Here is a 23,120-nt window from a genome sequence, read left to right as displayed (position 1 = left end):
CTTGAAACTGTCAGTAGTTTGTAAATAGTTTATGGGCAATAAAGTGCACAGTGAAGTCCAAATCAATTCTACTAAAAATAATGAGAGTGATTTTTATAATCTTTATCTTGCAAGAGGAAACAATTTCCTTTCAAATTTTCACTAATGAAGAATACACTTAACAAATAATTAAATATTAGAATCTATTTAAATATAAAATTCCAGAATTTGTTTCTTACTATAGAAATATTAATAAAATAAATACTATGTAAATGACAAAATTATATAGAAATTTACTATGAAGAAATTTACTATGAAGTGAATCAGTGACATCAAACAATGTTCAGACCAGATGACCTCCATGGGTCCCATTCAATCTCAGCCCTCCTGTGATTCTGTGAAACTGTAGATCTGAAACCCCACTGGTGTTTAACACAAAGAGTTTTTAACCTGCAGTGCAATGAGTTATTTGCCTCCCTCTTATCTTTGAGTACTGTGTCCATTACAGAGCCCCCCTCTACAAGAAGGACATTGAGGGGCTGGAGAGGGTCCAGAGAAGGGCAATGAAGCTGGAGAACAAGTCATGTGAGGATAGGCTGTGGGAGCTGGGAGGGCTCAGCCTGGAGAAAAGGAGGCTCAAGGGGAATCTTATCAATCTCTACAACTCCCTGACGGGAGGGTGGAGCCAGGTAGGGTCGGGCTCTTCTCCCAGGCAACCAGTGACAGGACAAGAGGAAAAAAACCAGACAGTTTTTTTTTAGGGAAACCAGCTGTAGTTACAGTCCACTTCGGAGAGCTGGATGATTTAGCCCTGTTCACTGATGCCTGGTATTTCCAAGCAGTTTGGTCAGTTACCATTAGTGCAGCAATTTTGGCTCCTAACCTTCCAGAAGTACAGTTCTGGCTGAAGGACAAATTGTTGATCCATGTCTCTTATGTTACATTTTCAGTCTTTTCTATCCAAAACCTCGGACCTTCTCTAATTTTATGTATTTGAGTATCTTAGCAGATTTTACAAAAACAGTGGAATGAGGGGTAAGAACCTGGATGCACATTTGGGATACCTGCCAATTTTTCCACCTCTAATTCTTCACTTTTGTCCCATTCCTAGAGAAACTTAATATGGTTATATGAAAGCTAAAATTGTATAGATTTTCAGAAATTCTTCAGAGCTTCACATTGAGATTTATGACCAATTCATAATTCATGCTACAAGTGCTCTTGCGTACAAAAGAGTTGCTGTCCTTCAAAACACTTGGTTTGTTTTTCATCTTGATTGTTATTCCCTCTAGTATTTCTGATTTCATAATATGTCAGTGGTTTAAAAATATAGGATTAAAAAGTGAATTTTAGTAATCTCTTTCCTGCATTAGAGAGAATTCAGTAAAAATCTCAGATTCTCAGAAGAGATTCAGGAAATCGAAGACCTTTTATTTTCTTGTGTTACTGATTAAAATTATCTTGAAATGTTTCTCTCTGGTTCTGCAATGCAGTGCAGTAACAAAAGGCTTCACAAAAGTACAGCTAGCAATTTCAGTGAAAGGGTCTCTAGAGAAATGTGAAGTCTGAACAGCAGAAACTAATAATGACTGGCATTGCTGTAAAGCAGCCGTGTAGCACATAGGGGTACGGAAAGGGAGACCGGAGGCTGATCCCAGGAGGGGTTTCTGCACACTCTTTGCAGTTATTATATGTCTAGACTATCATTTTGTGATTAACCACCTCACAGCATCACTACAGCACTGAGAGAGATTAATCACAAAGTAATGAACTGCACTTGGCAGAGAAAGGTCCTATCAAGTGAAGTATGTGGGCTTGATTTGATCAGTTTGGGGAGCTTCTCCCTCAAGTTCAAGGCTAACAGGTTGAAGCCCTCATAATGTCCCACATATGGAACATTAGTAAATAGAAATGGACAGCAAGAGGCATGTTGGGGAAGCAGTGGAAGTGGTTCCTACAAAGGATATCTCCTGTCTCCTTAGAACAACTGCAGCTTTTCTTTGGGCTCCAGGAAGAGGCCAAATGTAATGAATTCTGTGACCCTGCCCATCTTTGACCACAGCTGCCTTCTCCCTGCAAGGAGGAAGCAGTGGGAGGTTCTCTAGGGAAATAGGACCAGTCCCTGCTCTCTTCCTGCTCATTCCTGATGCACTGAGCACTGACTATTGCTAGGCTGTGGATGACCTGCCTAAGGACCTTTTCCAGAGTCTTCCTGTACTGTTTCAATTTACTCACTGTCTCTTAAGAGATAAGGAACAAGTAAAAGGAAACAATAAGAAGATAAGAACAATCATAATAATAGGGGACTGGAGCATCTCTCTTATGAGGAAAGGATGAGGGAGCTGGGCCTGTTCAGCCTGGAGAAGAGATGAGTGAGAGGGGACCTCATCCATGTCTGTCATGGAGGGATCAGAGCATGGGCCAGGCTCTGCTCGGTGGTGCCCAACAATGGCACAAGAGGCAATGGGAGAAACGGATGTCCAGGAAGTTCCACCTGAACATGAGAAAGAACTTCTTCACTGTGCAGTGACCAAGCACTGGAACAGATTGCCTAGAGACAATGTGGAGTCCCTCACTGGTGATATTCCAGAAGTTTCTGGACACAATGTGCTCTGGGATGACCCTGCTTGAGCAGGGAGGTGGGACCAGATGATCCACTGTGGTTCCTTCCAACCCAACCCATTCTGGGATTCTAACAGAAATGAATAGCCAACACTTGCCATTGATTTTATTAGAACAGTATGCTTATCTTTTGTATTTTTGTCCGTCCTATAAGATTCCTTTTAGATCAGATTATGTCTTACTTGTAAACAGCACCACTTTTTTGTAATCTTCATTGATAACAAGCTGGGCACTTTCCTTCTTCTCACACCAATTTTCTTCTCATTGGCAAGCACAGGAAACACATGAATTAAAGTGGTGAGAAAAAGTACTTCTACATCAATACCCAGCTCTAATGCTAATATAGAATAAAAACTATCATTCATGGACCTTTTTTCTCTATGTATTTAAAAACTTATCTGTTCTGTTTTCCTCTCAAAGATTGCAAAAAGGAATATGTTTCTATTTCAGCTCAAGCATTAGGCATGTTGGCAATGTTCATCCTGCACAGTCTTTACTAATGGTGTATGGCTGACTGAAACAAAGCTTTATTTTTATTTTGTGTTTGCTACAGTGGTAGGCAGAAAGAATTTTACACTTATAAAATGAACACACAAGGAGCCCCAATTTATTCTTTTATATATGTAATTTCCCAGAGGAGGGCTGTGCTCAATAAAATTCCCATTTAATTTTCAAAATGATTCGTTATTTGTAATTGGGACAGTCATTATAGGTATGATTTCATTTCTGAAATTAATGAAAAGCTCTATCTAATTTCTGATCATCTACCTCAAATTGATGAACTTGTCCTTACCTCTCCTGATAATCATGTATGTTACTGATTTTATACTTATGTGAAAGTCTATGATACTTTTTGAAAAACTGAAGAAAAAACATCATTAGACAGATTCCTAACACAATGTTCAAGAGATGCAGCAAAAGCTTCAGCAGTTCTTCAGTGACTGCTGAAATAAAATAACTCTACATGAATTATCATTTCCAAACTTACTAAGGCTTAAAAATACCTTTTTTTCTCCTAAGTAACTGGTTTTTAAAGTGAAGAACTTTCATAGAATGGAACAGCAGCACCAAGGAAATAAAAATAATAAAAGGCCTTTGAAAAAATAGATGATGATGGATGACATTTACCTCAGCTGAATGAATTCAATAGCTGGCAGGAAACTTGGGAGATCCACTTATCTCTTCGAGTACCCAGTAACATATAAGGCAACAAACAAGGAAGCTCATAAAAGTAGAGATAACTGTAGTCAACCATATCCCTTTTTGCTTTTATTCACATGATATCAAATTGTCTCTGGTAGTACAAACACAGTTTTCTGATTTAAAGTAGCTATAGGTAAGAACTGGTAAGGTAAGATCCTGTCTCCTTATAAAAGTATAGAATAAACTGAAAGAAATAATTGGATTAACTAAAACCAGTTGTTGGATTTGAATTATTTGAATTGGTTTAGACTAGTTTGGATTTGTTGCATTGTATCTAATTTAAAAGTGAAATTTCTGTACTGTTTTTCTTCTCATACAGTATTTTGAGATCAAATATTGATAAGAATTAGAAATGGGAATAAGTTGATAGTGTATTTTACTCGGTCTTCCTACTGTTGCTTACAAAGCAATTCCAAGGTAATCCATGTAAACCAGTATCCCGGGTCACCCTCATTTTGGCTCTGATTCTGTTTTACAAATGTCATTCTGACAAATTGTCACGGGTTCGGTTTGTAACCAGGCAGAAACACCAATTTAGTGTAGTGGTTTGGTCCAAAATACTCATTACTGTTTATCTGCTGTGAGATAAGAATTAGGAGAAATGCAAAACAGGCACCAAACTTGAAAGAATATAAAGAAGTTTATTAACAGACCTAAAAGAAGAAAAAAAAATTATACCACCTTCAGAACTCTCCTCCTCCCCCCACCTTCCTCCCTTCTCCCACTGACAATGTTCAAAGACAACCCTTAAGATGTTCAGTCTGTTTACCACTTCCATAATAACCTTGTTCAGTCCATTTAGAAACGGGGCCCGCAGCCACCTGTCCCAGTGCCAGAAACGAGAGAGAGCTTGGAGGGGGAGTTTGCCTATTCTTAAATGTGGATCACAGAGGTGATCACAACTTTAAGTGGCTTAGAGAATTGTCCATATCCAAACTGGCCAGCTGATAGGTTCTATCAGTTCCCAGAGGAAACTGTAAGCACCCCTTAGCAAGGACGTCCCTTCCGGGACTATGCTTGCTAACCTATGACAAAAATGTTCTTCATTATATCTTTACAGCTGCAGTTTGTGATGGAAAATTCATGTTGACTGGTTCCTCTGGATTTTTTCACTCTATGAATTATCCAAAGCCATATAATGAAAATATTTTTTGCCAATGGATAATAGTGTAAGCCATTTTCCAATAATTTTGTACCTAATGTTTTCTTGATTATGTAGTGATCTTGTTTCCTCCACAATAGTCTTATGCCATTTGCTTTTATTCCCAAACATTCCAGCATAGAAAATATGTAATACCATTTTCTCCCTCGTATTTATGTAACTTCTCTTTAAAAACCTTCATGCATAGGCTCCATAATTATATCAATAATTTCCCCACTTACATAAGTTCTTAGGTATGATTTTGAGAAATCTTCTGTGTAATATGCATCCAGAGGAACAGATGCGTAAACTCAAAATAAATCACATAAAGTAATTGCAAGATTTTTTTTCAAAGTATTGCATTAAATAGTAGTCTTCAGGTAATGCTTTTATATGACGTAACTCTTACTTAACAGAAGGGATTTTCAAGAATTCCTTTGTCATCATCTGGTTTCATCTGGGAGTTAAGAGTACCCATGTTTTATGTAATTTAGGAATATGGTAAAGAATTGCATAGTTAGCTTTTGATATAATAGCACCAAATGCCTTTTAAGCCTTAGGCACAAGAAGTGGAATTTTTTTATCGCAGATATATACCTACAGACAGGGAAAGCTGTTTGATTTTTGACACTCTAGGTCCACTTCATAGGCCAGGGAGAAAAAAGACAGCCACACTATATGAAAAAAATCTCATCCTAAAGTATATATCTAAAAAAAAATTATTTGTTCACAAGTTAGTCCTAAAAATCCTTCCTATGACTGCCAATTCAGAAGTTACTGCTTTGAAAGGCAGTAATTCTTATTATGGTTTTGTAATAATGGCTGTTCTTGGATTCTGAGAAGTATTAATTTGGCGGGAGATTTCAAAGGAGATTAAGAAATTGCCTTTAAAATTGGAAAAGGTTTGGACTTCTCATTCCAAAGGCTCCTTTGAAAATGCTAGGCTTTGATTTTGTTCAGAACTTTCATCTTTACCTTGAAGTCCTGATTTTCCTTCTGTTTAGTACATTTTTTCCTTCTCATCTTCAGCAGTACTGTTCACCAATAATTACTGGCAACACCTGGCTTTAAAATACGGGTGTGTCCCAGGAAAAGAACAAGATTTTGTCCTTCAGAATATGTCTGCCTTGTTTCTCACTTCACGGTGTTGCAGAATTTGAGCACAGTAAATAAACATGGCCCAAGGGCCCTCCTTCCTTCTAAACTGTTAACATTGCTCCAAGTGCTGCTATAGCTGCAAGCAGCATTGTATTAGGTAGATATCTATACCAGGTACGTAGCTAATAAAAGCTTCATTTTGGAAAGAATCATGAGCAATTGCAAATAATACAGTAGATGTTATGCAGATATGTGTAATTGCAGACTGAACAATAACGAAAACAACCATTTGAATTTATTTTCCACTTAATCTGCTTTAAAAAAAATCTGGCAACGGTGAGAATAAAGGCCTAACAAATTCTAAGTGGCACTCAAATTTTGTCTTTCTTTCAAATAGAGTTGTTTCTATGAGGGAACATTTTAGGTTTTCCAGTAACCCATGGTCTTTATTATCCCTATAAAAATGTGTTAAAAGGCAACCTATAATACATCCGAGACTGGATTTTTCTTGTGTCTGCCTTTGTATAGATATATTTCCCCGTTACCTTTAGGAAGAGCTTTTACATTTTCACCCCATTTAACTCCAAATGAAGATCCAATCTCCTGTCCTTTTAAAACAGCTGTATGCTCAATATTTCCCTGAAAGTTTAGCTTCCTGAAACTTTCAACTCTATGTTCTACTCTTTTCTAAACAAGGCTATTTCTTCCCTCTGGTGAAATATGAAACAACAGAAACCACAACAACAATTTAAAAATGCAAAAATTTTTAATTATTTACTCCACACTTCTCTACTAATCATTACTGATAAGCAGCAGCAGATTGCTGTTGAAAGCCTGTTTCCATTGAGTCTCTCAATTTCAGAAAAAAGTAAATAGTGGTAGCTAAGATGATAGTCATAAAAGTGTTTTAGAATTTAGACTACCATATATGTCTAGTGGAAAGCAAATGGGAGAACAAATTAAATATAGATTACTCAAAGAGCATAACTGTAGCAAAATAATGCCAAGATTTTTTTACATTTTGCTTCAAGTGAGTTTTGTCATTAAACTTTCTGTATTTGGGATTTATAACAATTTCTCAATATGTGGGTTTGAGATCATCAAATCTGCGTGCAAATCCTGGTTTTGTCATGAGAGACAGTATTTTGGACTTACAGGAGAGAGATTTTGATATCTTGCTCTTCATATCGGTATCTTGATACTCTTCCTCTGGCCTTGGGAAGTCTACCTGAGCAGTGAGATGATATCTAAGAGTAACATGTATGAAAAAGTGATTGCAATTCAATGAGATGCAGAGGACAAAAAAACCCAACCAGAACCATACGAAAAACCCATTGTAGAGCTGATAATCACATTCTAGAGTTCAGAACATTCAGTTTCTAGAATATACTTAACTCTGGTGAGTAAAGGTGTACGTGCACTGTTACAAAAGGTTTATGCCCAATTCCTTTGGCAATTTACAAGCTAAAATTTAGACAAATAGGTCATCTTAATTAATAACCTTGATTAATATAATTTCATGTTGCTTCTGAACTTAACATCATTCAAGCACTCATTGACTTCAATGAGTTAACTACAGTCAAAGAATAGATTTTCAGTTTTGAGTTTATTTTTGTCTTGTTGCCTTAGAGTGCCTCAAGGGTTGTCCATTAAACTGAACTTCACCTCTTTTGAAACACAACCGTATTCAGACACATTGAGCATTTTTGAAGGATTAGGACAAAACAAGGTTTTAAGAGGTAAGTTTATTTTTCAACTAATAATACTTTTCCATTAATAGAATCTAAGTGGTAAAATAAGTATTTTGAGGTATAAAAAGTTGTATATATATATTTAAGAGGAAGACTGGATCTGTGTAAAGTTGCCCTGTTAGACAATTAATCTCAATATACCTGTCTGCCCTTAAATTTGATGAGATAAATGCATCTCTTATACATTAAGAAATTCTACTTGTGTTTTAAGATCTTATTTGAATGATCTTGATAACTTCATCAGCCTCATGGTCTTGTGGTGTCCATGTTTCATTGGAAATATACTGTCAGAAGTTCCTGTAATATCACACACAGTAACATAAAACTAAAGCATCTAAACTGAACTGTGAGAAGTGCTACCAAACTCACTGAAAATCATTACAAGTATGGCATTGCTTTCCTCAGATCCTGACATACTGATGATACCTTATCTCTGTCTCTACATTCTACTCTGAAAACAGGGATTGTACCCATTTTTCACAAGACTCAGTCAATTCGGCTGAATTCCATCAGAGGTGGAAAACATCTACTGAAGATAGAATATAGAGAGAGAAGTCAGAAAGATATATTATTTTTTATCCTTGTTTTTGGAAGCAGGTAGAGAATGGGAATGGGAAACTTTAAAAGACTAGCTGATATCCATATTGATGGATATGAGAGATGGAATATGCAGAATATTTATATGTCAGCCAAACAGCTAAATGCTTCAGGGGTTTGAAGCTATTGTAGTAGGATCACAATACAACAGGGAAAGCATTCCCTAAGACTCAATAAATTAATCCACTGTGCTTTTGTGACAACACTGGAAATTTTAATCTGCATGGGATTATTTTCTCTCTGACTATATGTTTTCTTATTTGTTTTCAGCTTCTCTGTCAGGGAAAAGTCTTGAAACAATTTACATTTTTTCCCATGAGGCTACAGCACAGTTTAGGTCCGATTATTCAGAGAATTATAATGGCTTTAATGCAACATACACTGCATTTAATGCAAGTGAACTAAACAGTAAGTGTTCTGTGTGTGTGTCTGTGTGTGTGTGTGTTTGTTTTTTATCCCAAAAGTTTGGTGAATCTATATTTTCAGTTTGAGAAAATGGAAGTGGAAAGGGAAGCAGCATTTTCTGGCCTCAGTCTACTAACTAGTTTCACTTTGAAAAATTTCATACTGTTTTAAATATCAAATAAATTATTTCAATAAGGCCATTCACAGGTTTACAGGCCTGTGTCTAGAAGTAGGGTGATGTCTAACAAAGCTCATCTGTGTAAATAAGACTGTGTCCATACTTCCATCAGATTCCTCTCAGCCAGTCTGTTCACTAATGGATACTATGAAATCATTGACCACAATATCTTTATAAATAAACGTTCAGAACAACAGTTACAAATACCATTCAGGAAAACACCTGCTTCAGTAAAATGGCATTAGGAAAAGTCTGGATGCAGTAAATCTACAGTGACAACAAAATCCATCAATATGACTCATGCTTTGTTGATTGGATAAATGAAGGCTTCTTGAGCCGCTAAATTTGGAGCAGGAGGTGAACAGGGAAAGTGGCTGGGATGGAATATGCTGCAGAAACCATCCAGAGGGCCAGCAAGCTCTTGTCATGTGGAAGCTCTGACAGATGTGCATTTCAAGGCACCATGGACACTGAAACATGAGAACAAAAGTGATGAGGATGCTGCAGAAAAGACATGTGAGCAAAGAAGGAGCAAATGAGAAGAAAGAAAGGGGCAACCCAGGGGGGTGGAGCACAGCACTGGGCTCTAATGGTGAGCCCTTTCTTCTGGAGCAATCCAGGCCTTGGCAAAGAGGAAAAGAAGGATCAGAAAAAAAGGTTAGTGAAAGAGTGAGAGAATATGTAGGGCCACCCTTCAAAAATAGTGTTTTGTTAACAAGTACAAACAACACATTTATTTGAGTAATTCTGTTACATTGCATAAAGATGAAATTGAGTCACTGTGGGTTGGTTTACAAACATATTTAAAAATTTACATCGTTCATCATTCATTCTTGTATAATTCTGAAAAAATACCTCTGTCACCTTTTATTTACTACAAGTTCTTATTCACAGATTATGAGAAAATCAATTGCACTTTTGAAGACGGCTTTTGTTTCTGGATACAAGATTTAGATGATGATTCAGACTGGGACAGAGTTCAGGGTCCTACTTTTCCCTTGATGAGTGGTCCTGAATTTGATCATACATTTGGCAACGTGTCAGGTAAGACCAAAAAAAGTGACTTGAAGATTAAAGGAAAAACTTGATTTAGCTTATATCACAGCATAATGAGTTCTTCATAGTGGTATTACCAGGATGTCATTTTATTCTGCCATAAAAATGAGTCAGGACTACCAGACAAAATGTTTTATGTTACTGATTGCCATCTTGTGGAAGCATACCAAAACTAAAAGAAGAAATAAAGAAATAAGTAAAATGATAAAAGTTTCAGGTTCTGAAAATTTTCAATGCTATTATTACATTAAAATGCCTTATGTGAGAAAGGAATTCCTATTATGCAAAAATGTTATAGGTCAAAAACCTGCATGTTGAGGGAAAAAGATATACTTGCATATTAGGCAAATCACTTCTATTTCATCCCTCTCTACTGCTGACATCCTCATGGTTGTCACAAAATAATTTTGATTTTAAAAAGTTGACCTGCAGTTTACAGGGTGCATCTGTGTCCCCAATTACTGCACAGCAAACACACCAACTGTGCCAAACACACAAACACTCCAGTAACTGTTACAGTTAAATAACTTAATTGGAAGAGTGGTCATATCAAAAGAGGAATTTATTTAAAGAGACAATACTGATAGGAATTGGATTTTGAGTGTATAATGAATCTTTATCCCAGAATAAGACTCCATACATTTTTTACCTTTTCAACAATAAAACCAAACAATCACTCTCTCAGTTGATTTATCAGTCCATCTAAAACCGAGTAAAACATAAATTGGATTTTGCAATGCTTATATGTATTCCATGCAAGACTTACATAAAGCTTATTCAGTGAAAAATAACTGGGAAAATTGCAAATTATTCAGAAAGAAGTTACTCCTGGGAAACGAAAAATAGTATTCTGCACTTTATCAGATAGAAATTATTCACCCCTCTCTGAGTAAATGCACATTTTCTAAACAATCTCCAGAACACTGTTTTGTCTTCCCACTTGGCTCCCAGAATGCAAATCGGATGAAAGAATGTAAAATTTGTTTAATAAAACACTTGACAATGATTTTTTTCTCTTGAAAATACTAATCTATTGTGGGTGTTCTCTATTTCCCTGTGCCAAGTCTAAGCTGACATATGTAATGTTCCTATATGTAATGTTACTATTGTGTTGCATATTTAAATTTCTGTGACCTGTATTTTGTGTAAAAATGTGAATCACATCATTAATATCAGGCTATTACATTCAGTGAAACTCTATTTTTGATTTTCTTCTCTTGAAAAGTAAAGAATTTAATACACATTCAAAAATTGATTCTGAATGCTCAGAGAATTGATGAAACAAAGATCAAGAACTGTCCCTTTGATTATATGAAGAACTTTTTCCTTTAAGTTAGACACCATTTATATTTTAATGCATGCTCTCTAAGTCAACAGATGAAATTAAAGTCCTGGTTCAGATTTCAGACTAATTTTCAGGTATTTTAGCCTCCCACATTAAAAAAACCTAGATAATCTGGAAGTGTAAATAACAGAATACAGTATCTATAATTTAAATTACATAATTATATTTATATTCATTTGAAAATTCTATTAATATAATATTTGCATATAAATGCATTAGATAGATAGAAGAAAATATGAGATTACACACATGATTTGAATAAAGCAAGATTTTTATTTTAAATCTGCCTAAGTTTGCATTTCTTATGACAAATCCAGTGCTTCTGTGGCCTGGCCTCATATGGCAACAAGAGGTCCAAATTCCCAGCTGCAACAAATTATCTCAGAAAGAGCTACAAACTCATTTTCACAAATAAAGGAAGTTTTTGGTTTTTTATAATGCTTCACCTTGCTATAAAATATTCACATAGTCATTCTGTCACCCTCTCAACATGCAATCCATATTTCCTATTGTCATACGGATGCAAGTTATAAAACTGTCAGGAAATTCTCCTGCAAAATCACAAGCAATATCAAGCAGGAAGACATTTTTATAAACCCAGTAGAATTGCTGCCTTCACTACATTTAAGGCAGGTTTCCCACTGACTTGAACAGGACTGGTTTCCCATTGCTTATCTAGTTCTGAGGAGTATCCAATAAGCTTAAAAGCTCAATTTAATATGTCATTGAGTGATGAATACATCTTGGGATAATCATTCACATTTACTGTGTCAGGAATCTTCCAAATCATGCAACACTATCCGTGCTTGATGTTATTTTTAATGTAAACACTCTAATTCAATAAGTAAAAAAGAAAAAAGAAAGTTCTTCTGTCCTGGCTAAAGTGTGCTCATTATCTTGTAGGATTTTATATTTCAACACCCATCGGACTTGGATTCATAGAAGAGCGAGTCCGGATTCTGAGTTTGCCTTTGGTCCCTTCAGATATGTATTGTCTAAGCTTTTGGTATTGTTACATCGTTCCTAAACCTATACTTTTTTAAAGAAAATACCTAAAGAGCTTTCTTTCAGATAAAATATTAATCCCACTCAGCATGCCAGCAACACCAGCCTGGTTCTGTTTGGATTTCCATGATCATTCTCAACTCCAGGCGTGAAGTTCAACTCCTTTATAACTTTGACTCTTACAGTTAACTTTAATGTTTTTTCTTTGTCACCCTTCATCCAATATTCATTTCTGAACAAAAATAATATTACGAATCCCTGAAATGTTTTTTGTCATGAAGCTTAACTAGGCCTCTACAATTCCAGGTGTAATCCAAACATGCAATTAATTTTATTTTCATGCTTGTGTCAAATTAATCCTGATTTCATAAACCATTGTAATTTTTTAATGGAATTTGACTTCGTTTTAATAATACCCAAATGCTTTTCCCCCTCTAGGTATTTCATGTATGGTGATAATGTTTACCGTTTAAGAGTTAGCATAGGTGATGAGCATGGTCAGGAAAACATCATTTTTGAGAAAGAAGGAAACTATGGAAACAACTGGAATTATGGACAAGTAACTTTAAATGAAACATCTGATTTTAAGGTTTGTTGAACTGCCTCTTTTTTTTTTTTATTTTAGCTAAATTGATATCAGAGTTTTCTGTGTAATGAACCCAAAGTTGCACAGCTTCAAAGATACTTAGTATCATTTAACAATGCGTGCCATCAAATAAGTATTAGCATGCAGAAGACTGGAATCCCCATTTGAATTCTCGCATCCCCTTTTCCTTACTCTGGGATTTAAAGATTTTTGTATTGCAGAAAACAGAAAACCTGATCATTGTCAAGGAACAATGAATGTTATAATGAGAGCTTTCCACAAAACAAGAGTTTTCAAAGCCTATCAAAATCTGCTGTGGAATATAAAATCTCAATACTGATGTGAAGCACTGAGCCATTAGAAGACTTAAATTTAAATTGCTTCAGATTGTGAATCAGTGTTTTCACTAATTACTTACAGATTAATCCACTGAAAGTATGTTGCAGATGGAAGTGATTTTGACACCACATGGTTAACAACTGACCTGACTTATCTGTAAACAACAGGAGGAGATTTATTCCAGACAATTCTTTCAACACCTCTCTTTTGAAAACAATTTCATTTTATAGGTATTTGGGATGGTTTGTCCTGCTACAGTAGTTTTGATTGATTTCTGGCAAGCACTGCCAGAAAGATGCATTTAACATCTAAGGAAATAAATGCATCCGTGACCTGGCTGCATCAGATTTCCAGAAAATATGTGGTCATAACCTCCCCAAAATATGTAACCACATATGATCTCAAGAAGATTGCTATATGTATTTCACCAGCACAAATTCCTTGTTTGCAGGATTGCTTTAAATTCGTGGATATTAAAGAACAGTACAGAACAAACGAGGTTAATTTCAGTTTTTCATGACATTAATTCAGGAGAAGTTTGGCCTGATAAGCAATGCAGAATTGTTTTGAAAATTACATGGATTTATATATAAAAAGGAAAGGTATTGACTATTTTTAAATAATGTTCATCATTTAAATGAAGAAGGTACTACATTCCTTAGAATGATCCACTCAGTTTGCATAGTGCTGCTTTGTTTTGTGAGGAATTCTGTCTCATCCCTGATGCTTTCCCCTGAGTGTAGCACCAGTGTAGCTTACAGTGGAAATAAGAGCATTCAAGAAAAGACAGAATGACACAGTGCAGGAAGCTGAAAAACGTTCATTAAATCATAAAATTCTATTTTTTTTCCCCTGAATTCAGGTTATTTTCGATGCCTTTAAAAGGAGTGGTCCCAGTGATATTGCCGTGGATGACATTGGCCTGACAAAGGGAAAGTGTAATGAAAATAATTATGTAGAGCCAACTGTGAGGCCAACTGTTGCTACCACGCCTTTAGTTCCTAGTAAGTAAACACTAAATCACTGTTGATTTCCTATTACTGTATTTGTGTATCAGTGGATCAGAATTTTCAGCCTCAATTTTATAAAAACCTCTCTTCAGAATTATAGAGTTATCTTCTGAGTAACATACTAAGATCCAGTTCCATGCCTCTCCAGACACGTTGTACAACTTGATCCAGACCCTTCCAGCTGCAGAGCATTTTAGAGGAAAGTACATAGGTTTAAGCTTCCTCAAAACATTCCAGTTTCACAGAGCTAGCCAGGAAAATCTCACAGAGAAAAATAGAGAAAGTACCTGTGACCATCCTTACAAATCTGGATGACTTTTATAAGAGAGAAGAAAGATTGTATACGATGTTAAACAAGTCCGAGCACATTCAAAGCAAAAACCAATACATATATAAATAAAGCTTGTGGAAAAATCATTAAAATATCTAATGGGGCTTGCTTTGTAATTCATTCTGAAAGAGGATGAAATTTTGGGAAAAAGAATTTTTACAAAAGACCTATCCACACATGGCTTCAAATCATTAAAACAAACACTGAGCATGTTCCAGGATTGCCTCTTATTAGATTTACTGTGCCTTTTGAAGCACAGCTGGTTGCTCTCTTGACAGCATTTAGTAAATAAAAATGGCCTAAGATTAAAATAATAGTAAGACTGTTTGCGTTGTATTCACGTTGAAACACTGTATAATAATATTGTCGTTCTCTCAAATCTGTCACCTCCAAATCTACTGCAACAGGACAGGTAAGAAAACAAAACCTTCTAAATATAAGAGCAAAATGCAGTTTTAGAGCTCCATCATGAGACACAGTGAGGTAAAGTTCAACAAGGTGTGTCTGTCAGCAAAATTAAATTTTAATAGCAGCAGTAACTTCAGTCATAATTTCCCAAAATGAGTTTTGGAATTTATTTGCAGTTTTTATTGAAGTAATTTTGTGGAGAGATGCTGATGTCTGCCCCCTCCATCAATCCTTCAGGTGCTGTGGGTAAACACACCTCACAAGTTAGCACCAGTCTAATGATCAGGGGTAGAACAGCCCTGCGGTAAATAGTACCTGAATGATTCTGAAAAACACCAAAGGAATATCAAATTATAGATCTTTACCCAAAATATGCTGATAAAATTTTAATATTCAAGAAAAGGACATGTTAATATGGCTTATAACTCCTTATGAATGAGTTTAAAGAGATCCATGATACAAAAGGACAGTCCAAGCTGTTGCTGGCAAAAAAATAGCTTGTTTTCATAACTTTGTTGGGACATACTACTACATCCTATCTGTAACCTGATGAAAAAAAAGCAAATGCTTTCAATCATCTTCAAAGAAGTATGAAATTACTTTGATGAATGTGTACAAGCTTACTAACACTAATGGTTTCACTACAAATGTCATGTCCACAAACGAGACATAAAAGAATTTGAACTGAGTCAATTTCTTTTACTAGAATTAGAGCTTCAGTACAAGTCACTGGCATCATTCACAGTGCCACAAGAGTTCCTTGAAACGTAAAAAAGAATATTTTTGATGGTGGCATAGGGAAGCAGGATTTGCTTTTGTCCTTTGCACAAGACTGTCAGATTACACTTTCATCTAAAACAAATCTAAGATTGCTTTCATCTTTGTGTTAATAACCTGTCTTTTAACACAAACAATGGTGTGTAAATGACAGTGTAGATTCCACACTTAAGATGTGTATGTCAATATAAACTGAAGTTTTGGCCAAAGCACAGAGAAATTTATTTATGCATAGGTCATATATAATTTCTAAAGCGTTGAGAAAATCATCTGTTCTGCTCAACCAAGATTGTTGGTAGAGATTAATATTTGGTTCTCTAATGAGTAACAGGTGTATCAATAACTCCATATGAATTTGTGTTTCAAGATCACTGGAAATTTTTACATTTTTTCAAGACATGAGTGAATTCAATTTCTTCTCTCATTTCTCCATGCAAGACAAAGATCACTACTAGTGTGCCTTACATGTAGTCAACACTAGATCAGATTTCATATGCCGTGATGTTCCATTAAAAAAAGGCAACATCATCTTTATCTGTTGTTCATGGTATTTATAGAGAAAATAATCCTCCTTGTGACCCATATGGCTGTAACATAACATACTTATTAGTCGGGGTGGGAATGTTAACAGTTCCTCTTTCTTTCCGAGAATTTGGCTTTTCTTTCCAGGAGGGATTGGTGAAATTGAAAATTCTAGAAGATGGCTGTTGTGAGGAAATTCAAGTATTTCTTGGGTTTTTTTTTTGGTTTGTTTTTTTTTTTTTGAGCTTTCTCCCAGTGGGATTCAATGGTCAGACTTGGTAGGACTTGTAGATTATGCAGTCCCCAACCAAAGGGCTCAGAGTGTGAGATACTGTTAGATGTCATGGCATGCAAAATTTGAGCCAAAAGGGGTGTGGAGGAGACATTAAAACGTTAGCCAAAGTCTGCTAGTTAAGAAAAATATCAATTTTAATTCAAAGAATAAAACAAAACCAAAACAAAAAAAGGCAGGTAAATCTGTTTTGCTTTAACTACTATTTCCTGAAGCAAGTGGAGGAGCATTGTTCATTTTTCAATAAAGTAATTGTGAGCAACAAAAGTGGGAAAACACCAAAGTTCATTCTGATGGTTCATTCAACAATTCTGATGGCTAAAATAAAAATAAATAGTATTTCTCAATATCAAGTAAAGGTTTTGAACATGAAACTGACATATTTGGATGTAAACCACCATCAAAATTATATATTGAAATAGAATATTGAATATATAAAGTACAGTTAGCTGTGTCCATGTGTGTGAGTGCATGTATATGTGTGTAGATATATCCACAATATTTGCTTTTACAGAAATTTTATCAATTTTTGCCTATAAGTACATATACATCTTTATGACAAAGGTATTTCCTACTAGAATAGCTGTTTTAAGGAAAAAGCAAATGACTGTTTTAACAACCAACAGTGTTTAGCTGTAAAAGTTTTTGGGGTCCTGATGAAAACAAAATAATGGTATGAGGGGGTTGGGGGCTTTTGCTGTAAGTTTACTTGCTAGATGACAAAAAGAGCTTTAGATTTGATTATCTCTGCTGATGCTGAAAGAATAATTTCTCAACCAAAAGGGTGGTCAGGCATTGGAAGGGGCTACCCAGGGAGGTGGTGGAGTCAATGTCCCTGGAGGAGTTCAGGAAACAGCTGGACCTGCCACTCAGTGTATGGTCTAGTTGACAAGGTTGACAAGGTCTTGTTGATCAGTCAAAGGTTGGACTCAATGTTCTCAGAGGTCTTTTCCAACCTTAATGATTCTTTAATTCTAAGATTGATCAGGTAACAAGAAAAGCATACAAGCAAAGTGCATAAATTACTTAAATTCAGGGGCCTCTCTTGACATTTTCTAGCTTTTTTAATACTGTACTAGTAAATGAGACAGATGACTGTGTCACATTCTTGTCTTCATATTTCTGTCATGTGCACAGCTTACAGACCAATAATCATGAAAATGACTTTTAAAAATTATCATTGTTACCTCAGATTGAAAAAGTAAGACAGTAAGTTAATTACGTTCTTAAATGTTTTGTTTTTCAGCTGACTGTGGAGGGCCGGTTGAACTCTGGGAGCCAAACAGTACATTCAGCTCTGCAAACTTTCCAAACAATTACCCTAATTTAGCTTCTTGTAAGTCATTCTTTTCCAAATCTTTAGAAGTTTAACCATATAAAAATAGAGATACTAAATCTGCTTTTCCAACTCAGACGCTGTCAAACAAAAAAAAAGATCTAAGGTATATACAGCGGAATCTTCTAACTGCATTCTCTATGGTACTGAGCAGCAGCTAAGGAAACATGTGCCAGTTGATTAAAAAGGGATGAAGACAAGCATATTCCAATGGTATGAGTCCAGACAGGCCAATTCCATCCTGCCTATTATGTCAAATGCCTTTATGTCAATGCAGAGACACACAAGGTGATGAAAATTCCCATTTTACCATAACCTGGTGTATTTGCCAGGTTAATATCATCACTTCTGCTGTTAAATAGCTCAAGTTTTCTGGAGGCAAAGAATACGCGCATGCATTTTGTAAGGAATTCTGTCCTTATTGAATGATTCTTAACATATTAGTGAGAAGACATTGTTATTCTACAGATGTTACTTGATTTAGATTACGCTAGAGCTGGCAAAAGTGAATGCTTCAAGGTAGTACACTATGTGCTGTTGATGGATAAAGTGAGGAAGAGAGCTTTGTCATTGCTTCTTAATGAAATTTTAATTATTTATTCCTTCGGTCCTGGGGAATAGTGTTGAGATGGTAATCATAAGAGTTGTCATTTTGTGTTTCTGTTCTGCTTGAGATATGGCTCACATTTCTAGTATTCATTTCAAAGTTCCCAAGTGAGACTCCTACAAGTGAAAAAATACTTTTCACTCCATGAAAATATTTCAAATTGGTTGGTTTGTTTTTTTTTTTCACTTTCTGTACGAGATTTCCATAGTATCCACACTTAGATTAAATATGAGAAAGTATAGGCTAAACAGAAGAAAAGAGCTACTTTAACCTGAAAGACAGGCTCTGTGACTGATTATAAAAATTATCTTATGATCAAATGAGGCTTAAGTGTCATGACTATTTGTCACATTGTCACAGTCAGAAATGAATGAGCTTTACTACTTTAGGGAAACTCACAGCTTTTAAATACAAGATTTAAACTTCTTAATCTCTTGGGTGATTATTAATAATTTAGGAGAGACTTTTTCCCCCCAAAGCCCTTCAACACAAAAATGGCACAGTAAATTTAACTACTGAAAAGGTGATTTGTGTGTGTGTGTGTGTTACTATTTTCCAGGTGTGTGGTACTTGAATGCTGAAAATGGAAAAAACATCCAACTTCATTTTCAGGTTTTTGATCTGCAAACTATTAATGATGTGGTTGAAGTCAGAGATGGCAGAGGACCAGATTCCTTACTTTTGGGCAAGTAGCAGCAGTGGGTACTAAAATGAATGTAATCAGACAGCTAGAGGAAACTGAGGGACATAATATAAAGGAAATGAAATTCCTCTCATTTCATTCACACTTTTTGGGCCTCAGAAATTCAGAGGAAAAATTGAGAAAGCATACTCTATGTGACATCATGTTTCCAAAACATTTGCACACACTCAGCTCTCTGTGCAATCCATATGAAACTGACTTCTCAGTAAATCAGACTGTTTATGTGCGTGGACAAACAGAAGGATAATCTTTTAGTTGAGCCTAATTGTTCTGAGCTGATTAGTCAAATCTGGTGCTGGGCTCTGACCGTTGCAGTCTGAGAGCAGTTAGGTTTGGGGAAGCAACTACATCCCTGTGGTGGTAGTATTTGCTTTTGAACCCGAAACATTTTCAAATATATATGAACAAAATAGGCTGAATGTACTCATGTTTTCCTGGTGAATAGCTGTCTACACAGAGAAAGGCCCGCTGCCAGATGTCTTCTCTACAACAAACCAGATGACAGTGATCCTCCGGACGGACAGCTCTACAACAGGGAAGGGATTTCTTGCAAACTTTACTACTGGCTACCATCTAAGTAAGCATCTGAACCTTTAAGAGGTTATACCACTGGCCAAATATATTTCAGAAAGCGTGGAGAGTGCAAAGTGACTTTCAGCACTTGCTCAGTAGAAATATGCAAATGTTAAAGAGAAAAAGGCTGGTTACTCATCTGTACGTTGTATTTCCTGGCATGAAACGTGATGAGTTTGTTTCTTAGTGTAATTGGAACAATGTCTATATCATATGAAACTCTGTGATATTGTGTGGAAAATTGAGTCAGTATTTTGACCAAAATCTTTTCAGATATTAAGAGGGCAAATGCTAACTTTCCCTGTAAAAGCCCCAGGAAAAAACATCACTTCGTAAATCATTCCAGGGTGTCAATAATGTGTGTTTAAGTGCATTTGTAAATATTTATTATTGATAACATGCACTAGAAGAGAAAACTGTGTGTGGTAACTCTGATCAAATTTGCAATATGGTCCTTCTTGCATCTTTAAAAATTTGGTCTTCAGTGTGTGAATAATCTGAAAGAACTAGTCTCTTAAATATTTGGACAACAGTGTTTCTGGTTCCAGCCAGATCCCTTCTGAAAGACTCTTGATATTCTTGGGGATTGCAATTAGACTTATCACTCATAATACAGCAATCAACCCTCCAAAAATATGCAAAATGAAGCGTAATGCAAATTACATGGAACAGTAATGTGCGTGACAGGACAAATAATTATACTAACTCTTGGCCAAATCTTGACTGAATTAATTAGAGACTTTGTATTACTTCTGTGGGAGTCTGACAGGAGAAAAACAGAGGGAAAAAAAAGCAGAGAGACTGTTGAGAGATCTGTGAAGTACCATGCACTTACATGAACAGAAATTCAACAAGGATCTAGGCTCATTTTCTTATTTTAACTATCAGAAATGGCAAGTTTCTCCCAGCTTGTTTAGCCAGTGGTAGATTTTTTATGGATTCACAGTAGTAATAATAATATTACTTTTCTTAATATTTTAAAAAACCTTCACCATTGGTCTACATTTGTAAAATTAACTCTGTTTATTCCCATTGTGCAAGACTGAGAGGTTGGTTTAGATGTACATATGACAATTTTGCTGCTTCTTGTTCTGCCTTCTCTATCATATTTGTTCAGTCCAACAACTCTGCCTTTTTTATCAGCTGGTTCAGCATCTTTGCTGGGCCAGACTTCCCCATATTTCGTAAAATGAAAATTAAGCTTAGCAAGGCAGAATTCTCAGAGTGGCCATTGCCAGTTCTGGTTAAATGTATTAAAAAATTTCCATTTGCAAAAGGATTATGCTTATTCATGATCTTTGCAGCCAAAGGACAGACTAATATCATTAGCATGCTGGCCTAAGGATAAAAGGATTGTCAGTAAATAAATTAACTTTAGAAGAAAAGCAGACTTTTCTTTGCATTTTATTTTTTTTTCTATGAAATATTGGTTTTTTTGAAAAGTAAGAACTACTTGAACAGAAGTAATTTTTGTCAGTATGCAATATAATAAAAACACTGTCATTATTCACAAAATTCTGTGAATAACTGTCATTAGTTATAGACATTGAATGTGTGAAAATCTGGTTCAAGCCTTTTATAAACCATATTCTTCCTCTTCCATTTGGTACAGGCCATGATGATTGATGAATGAATCATTTTATAAGAATATTAAAAAATCAGAAGTAAAGTAATTATCTTGCTTCAAATAAGACTTCTAGATAATTAAATATTTCTGTCAGAAAGTCCAGGAAAGTAAAAGAAACCATTTTTTGATGGAATTTAAGTTTATGACTGTATATTTCCTGTAAATGAATGAAGCCATTAAAAATACACTTGGGCCATAGAAAGAAATATAACTTAATAGTTACTCTCTCCCTCATCTGCTTTTATTGTATAACTGATTCTGAAGTAGCTTAATCCTATTTTCATGAATGCTTTCCTCATTCGTTCCTTTTACTTCTGTCTCTTCCACCTTTGCTCACAAACAGGTTTCAGAAGGAGACTGGGCTCTCATTGCCTCTTTGCTCGATTGCTTGACTTGACACACTTTAAGATCTTTAAAATTTGTGAAAGTGCTGAACATTTGAAAATTGACATCATTAGTCACTTTTGACAGGATTTGACTTTTCACTCCTATGTTTATCCCTTGCAAAAGAAGAAAACTACTAACTGAGCAACACTAACTTGAGCAGAAGCTACAAGGCAGAGTGCTATAGAACTTATTCTTAATTAGCTTCTGTTTATCTGAAAATTATCTTTATTTTGAAAGAGACATGGATGGAAATGGAAAGAAATCAAAGGTTCTGGATACTATCTACACAATTTTCTTGAGCTGAACTGTAAGATCTCCTGTGAACATCAACCTTCCTCATAATTATGGATTAATTTTCCTTTCTTATTTCCCTTCAGGGGCTTGCACAGTTGATGAGCATCAGTGTGGCAGTGGGAAATGCATCCCGTTGCATAACCTGTGTGACAATGTACCTCAGTGTGAAGATGGCTCTGATGAAGCAAAGTGCAGTAAGCTTTCCTTCATACAAAGAAATCATAGAATCATTTAGGTTGGGAAAGGTCCTTAAGATCATCAAGTCCAACCGTTAACCAAGCACTGCCAAGTTCACCACCAAACCATGTCCCTCAGTGCTATGTCTACATGTCTTTTAAACTCCTCCAGGGCTGGTGACTCTGCCTCTTCAGCCTTCCAGGGCAGCCTGTCCCAATGCTTGACAGCCCTTTTGGTGAAGAAAGTTTTCATAGTGTCCGACCTAAGCCATGCATATTTGGCAAGAATTGCCTAGGAAAACAGCACAGAACCTCAGCTAATGTAGAATGCTGCAGATGCATGCAGACCATGCCAATTTACACATCAATATCTCATTGAGTTTGTCAGGGCCAGGAGAACAGTCACTTTTCTGAGATAGTATATGGAATCTGATGAAGAACTCTGGAAAAGGTAGGAAGCTCCTCTGTGCTGAAAACTGTAGTTGCTCATAATGGCCTCAAAATTAAATGGAAACTCAACATATGCTTTTCTTCTGTATCCATTTTATATTTCCAAGTTCTACCAATTGTTGCTGTAATTAATTTGAGTTCCACAGCAGAATAAACTCTGCAGTGCAGGGTAGAGAATAAACATGTCCTTGGTGGAAATTCTCCAACAGATTTGTGAGTGTGAAGCCAAACTGTAACACATGGCACCCTCCAGCCCACCTGGACTCCGTAGAGTGAATGGATGGCACAGCTTCAAAAGCAGCATCCATTGCTCACTGCTATT

At 35.8% G+C, this 23,120-nt stretch overlaps 1 protein-coding gene across 1 annotated transcript in view; it reads left to right on the top strand.

Moving 5' to 3' along the window:
• TMPRSS15 (transmembrane protease, serine 15) overlaps positions 1–23,120 on the top strand; it is a 51,461-nt gene that overhangs the window by 13,501 nt on the left and 14,840 nt on the right. The window contains 11 exon segments of the mRNA XM_017731429.1: positions 4,865–4,973; positions 7,673–7,782; positions 8,662–8,799; positions 9,869–10,018; positions 12,279–12,381; positions 12,819–12,969; positions 14,168–14,309; positions 17,892–17,981; positions 19,148–19,273; positions 19,737–19,868; positions 22,256–22,366. Of these exon segments, the coding sequence (XP_017586918.1) occupies positions 4,865–4,973; positions 7,673–7,782; positions 8,662–8,799; positions 9,869–10,018; positions 12,279–12,381; positions 12,819–12,969; positions 14,168–14,309; positions 17,892–17,981; positions 19,148–19,273; positions 19,737–19,868; positions 22,256–22,366 (1,362 nt within the window).

Source organism: Corvus brachyrhynchos, unplaced genomic scaffold (assembly GCF_000691975.1).
Source record: "Corvus brachyrhynchos isolate BGI_N302 unplaced genomic scaffold, ASM69197v1 scaffold152, whole genome shotgun sequence".
NCBI classification, from domain to species: Eukaryota; Metazoa; Chordata; class Aves; order Passeriformes; family Corvidae; genus Corvus; species Corvus brachyrhynchos.
This window is presented reverse-complemented; position numbering and strand designations above follow the sequence as displayed.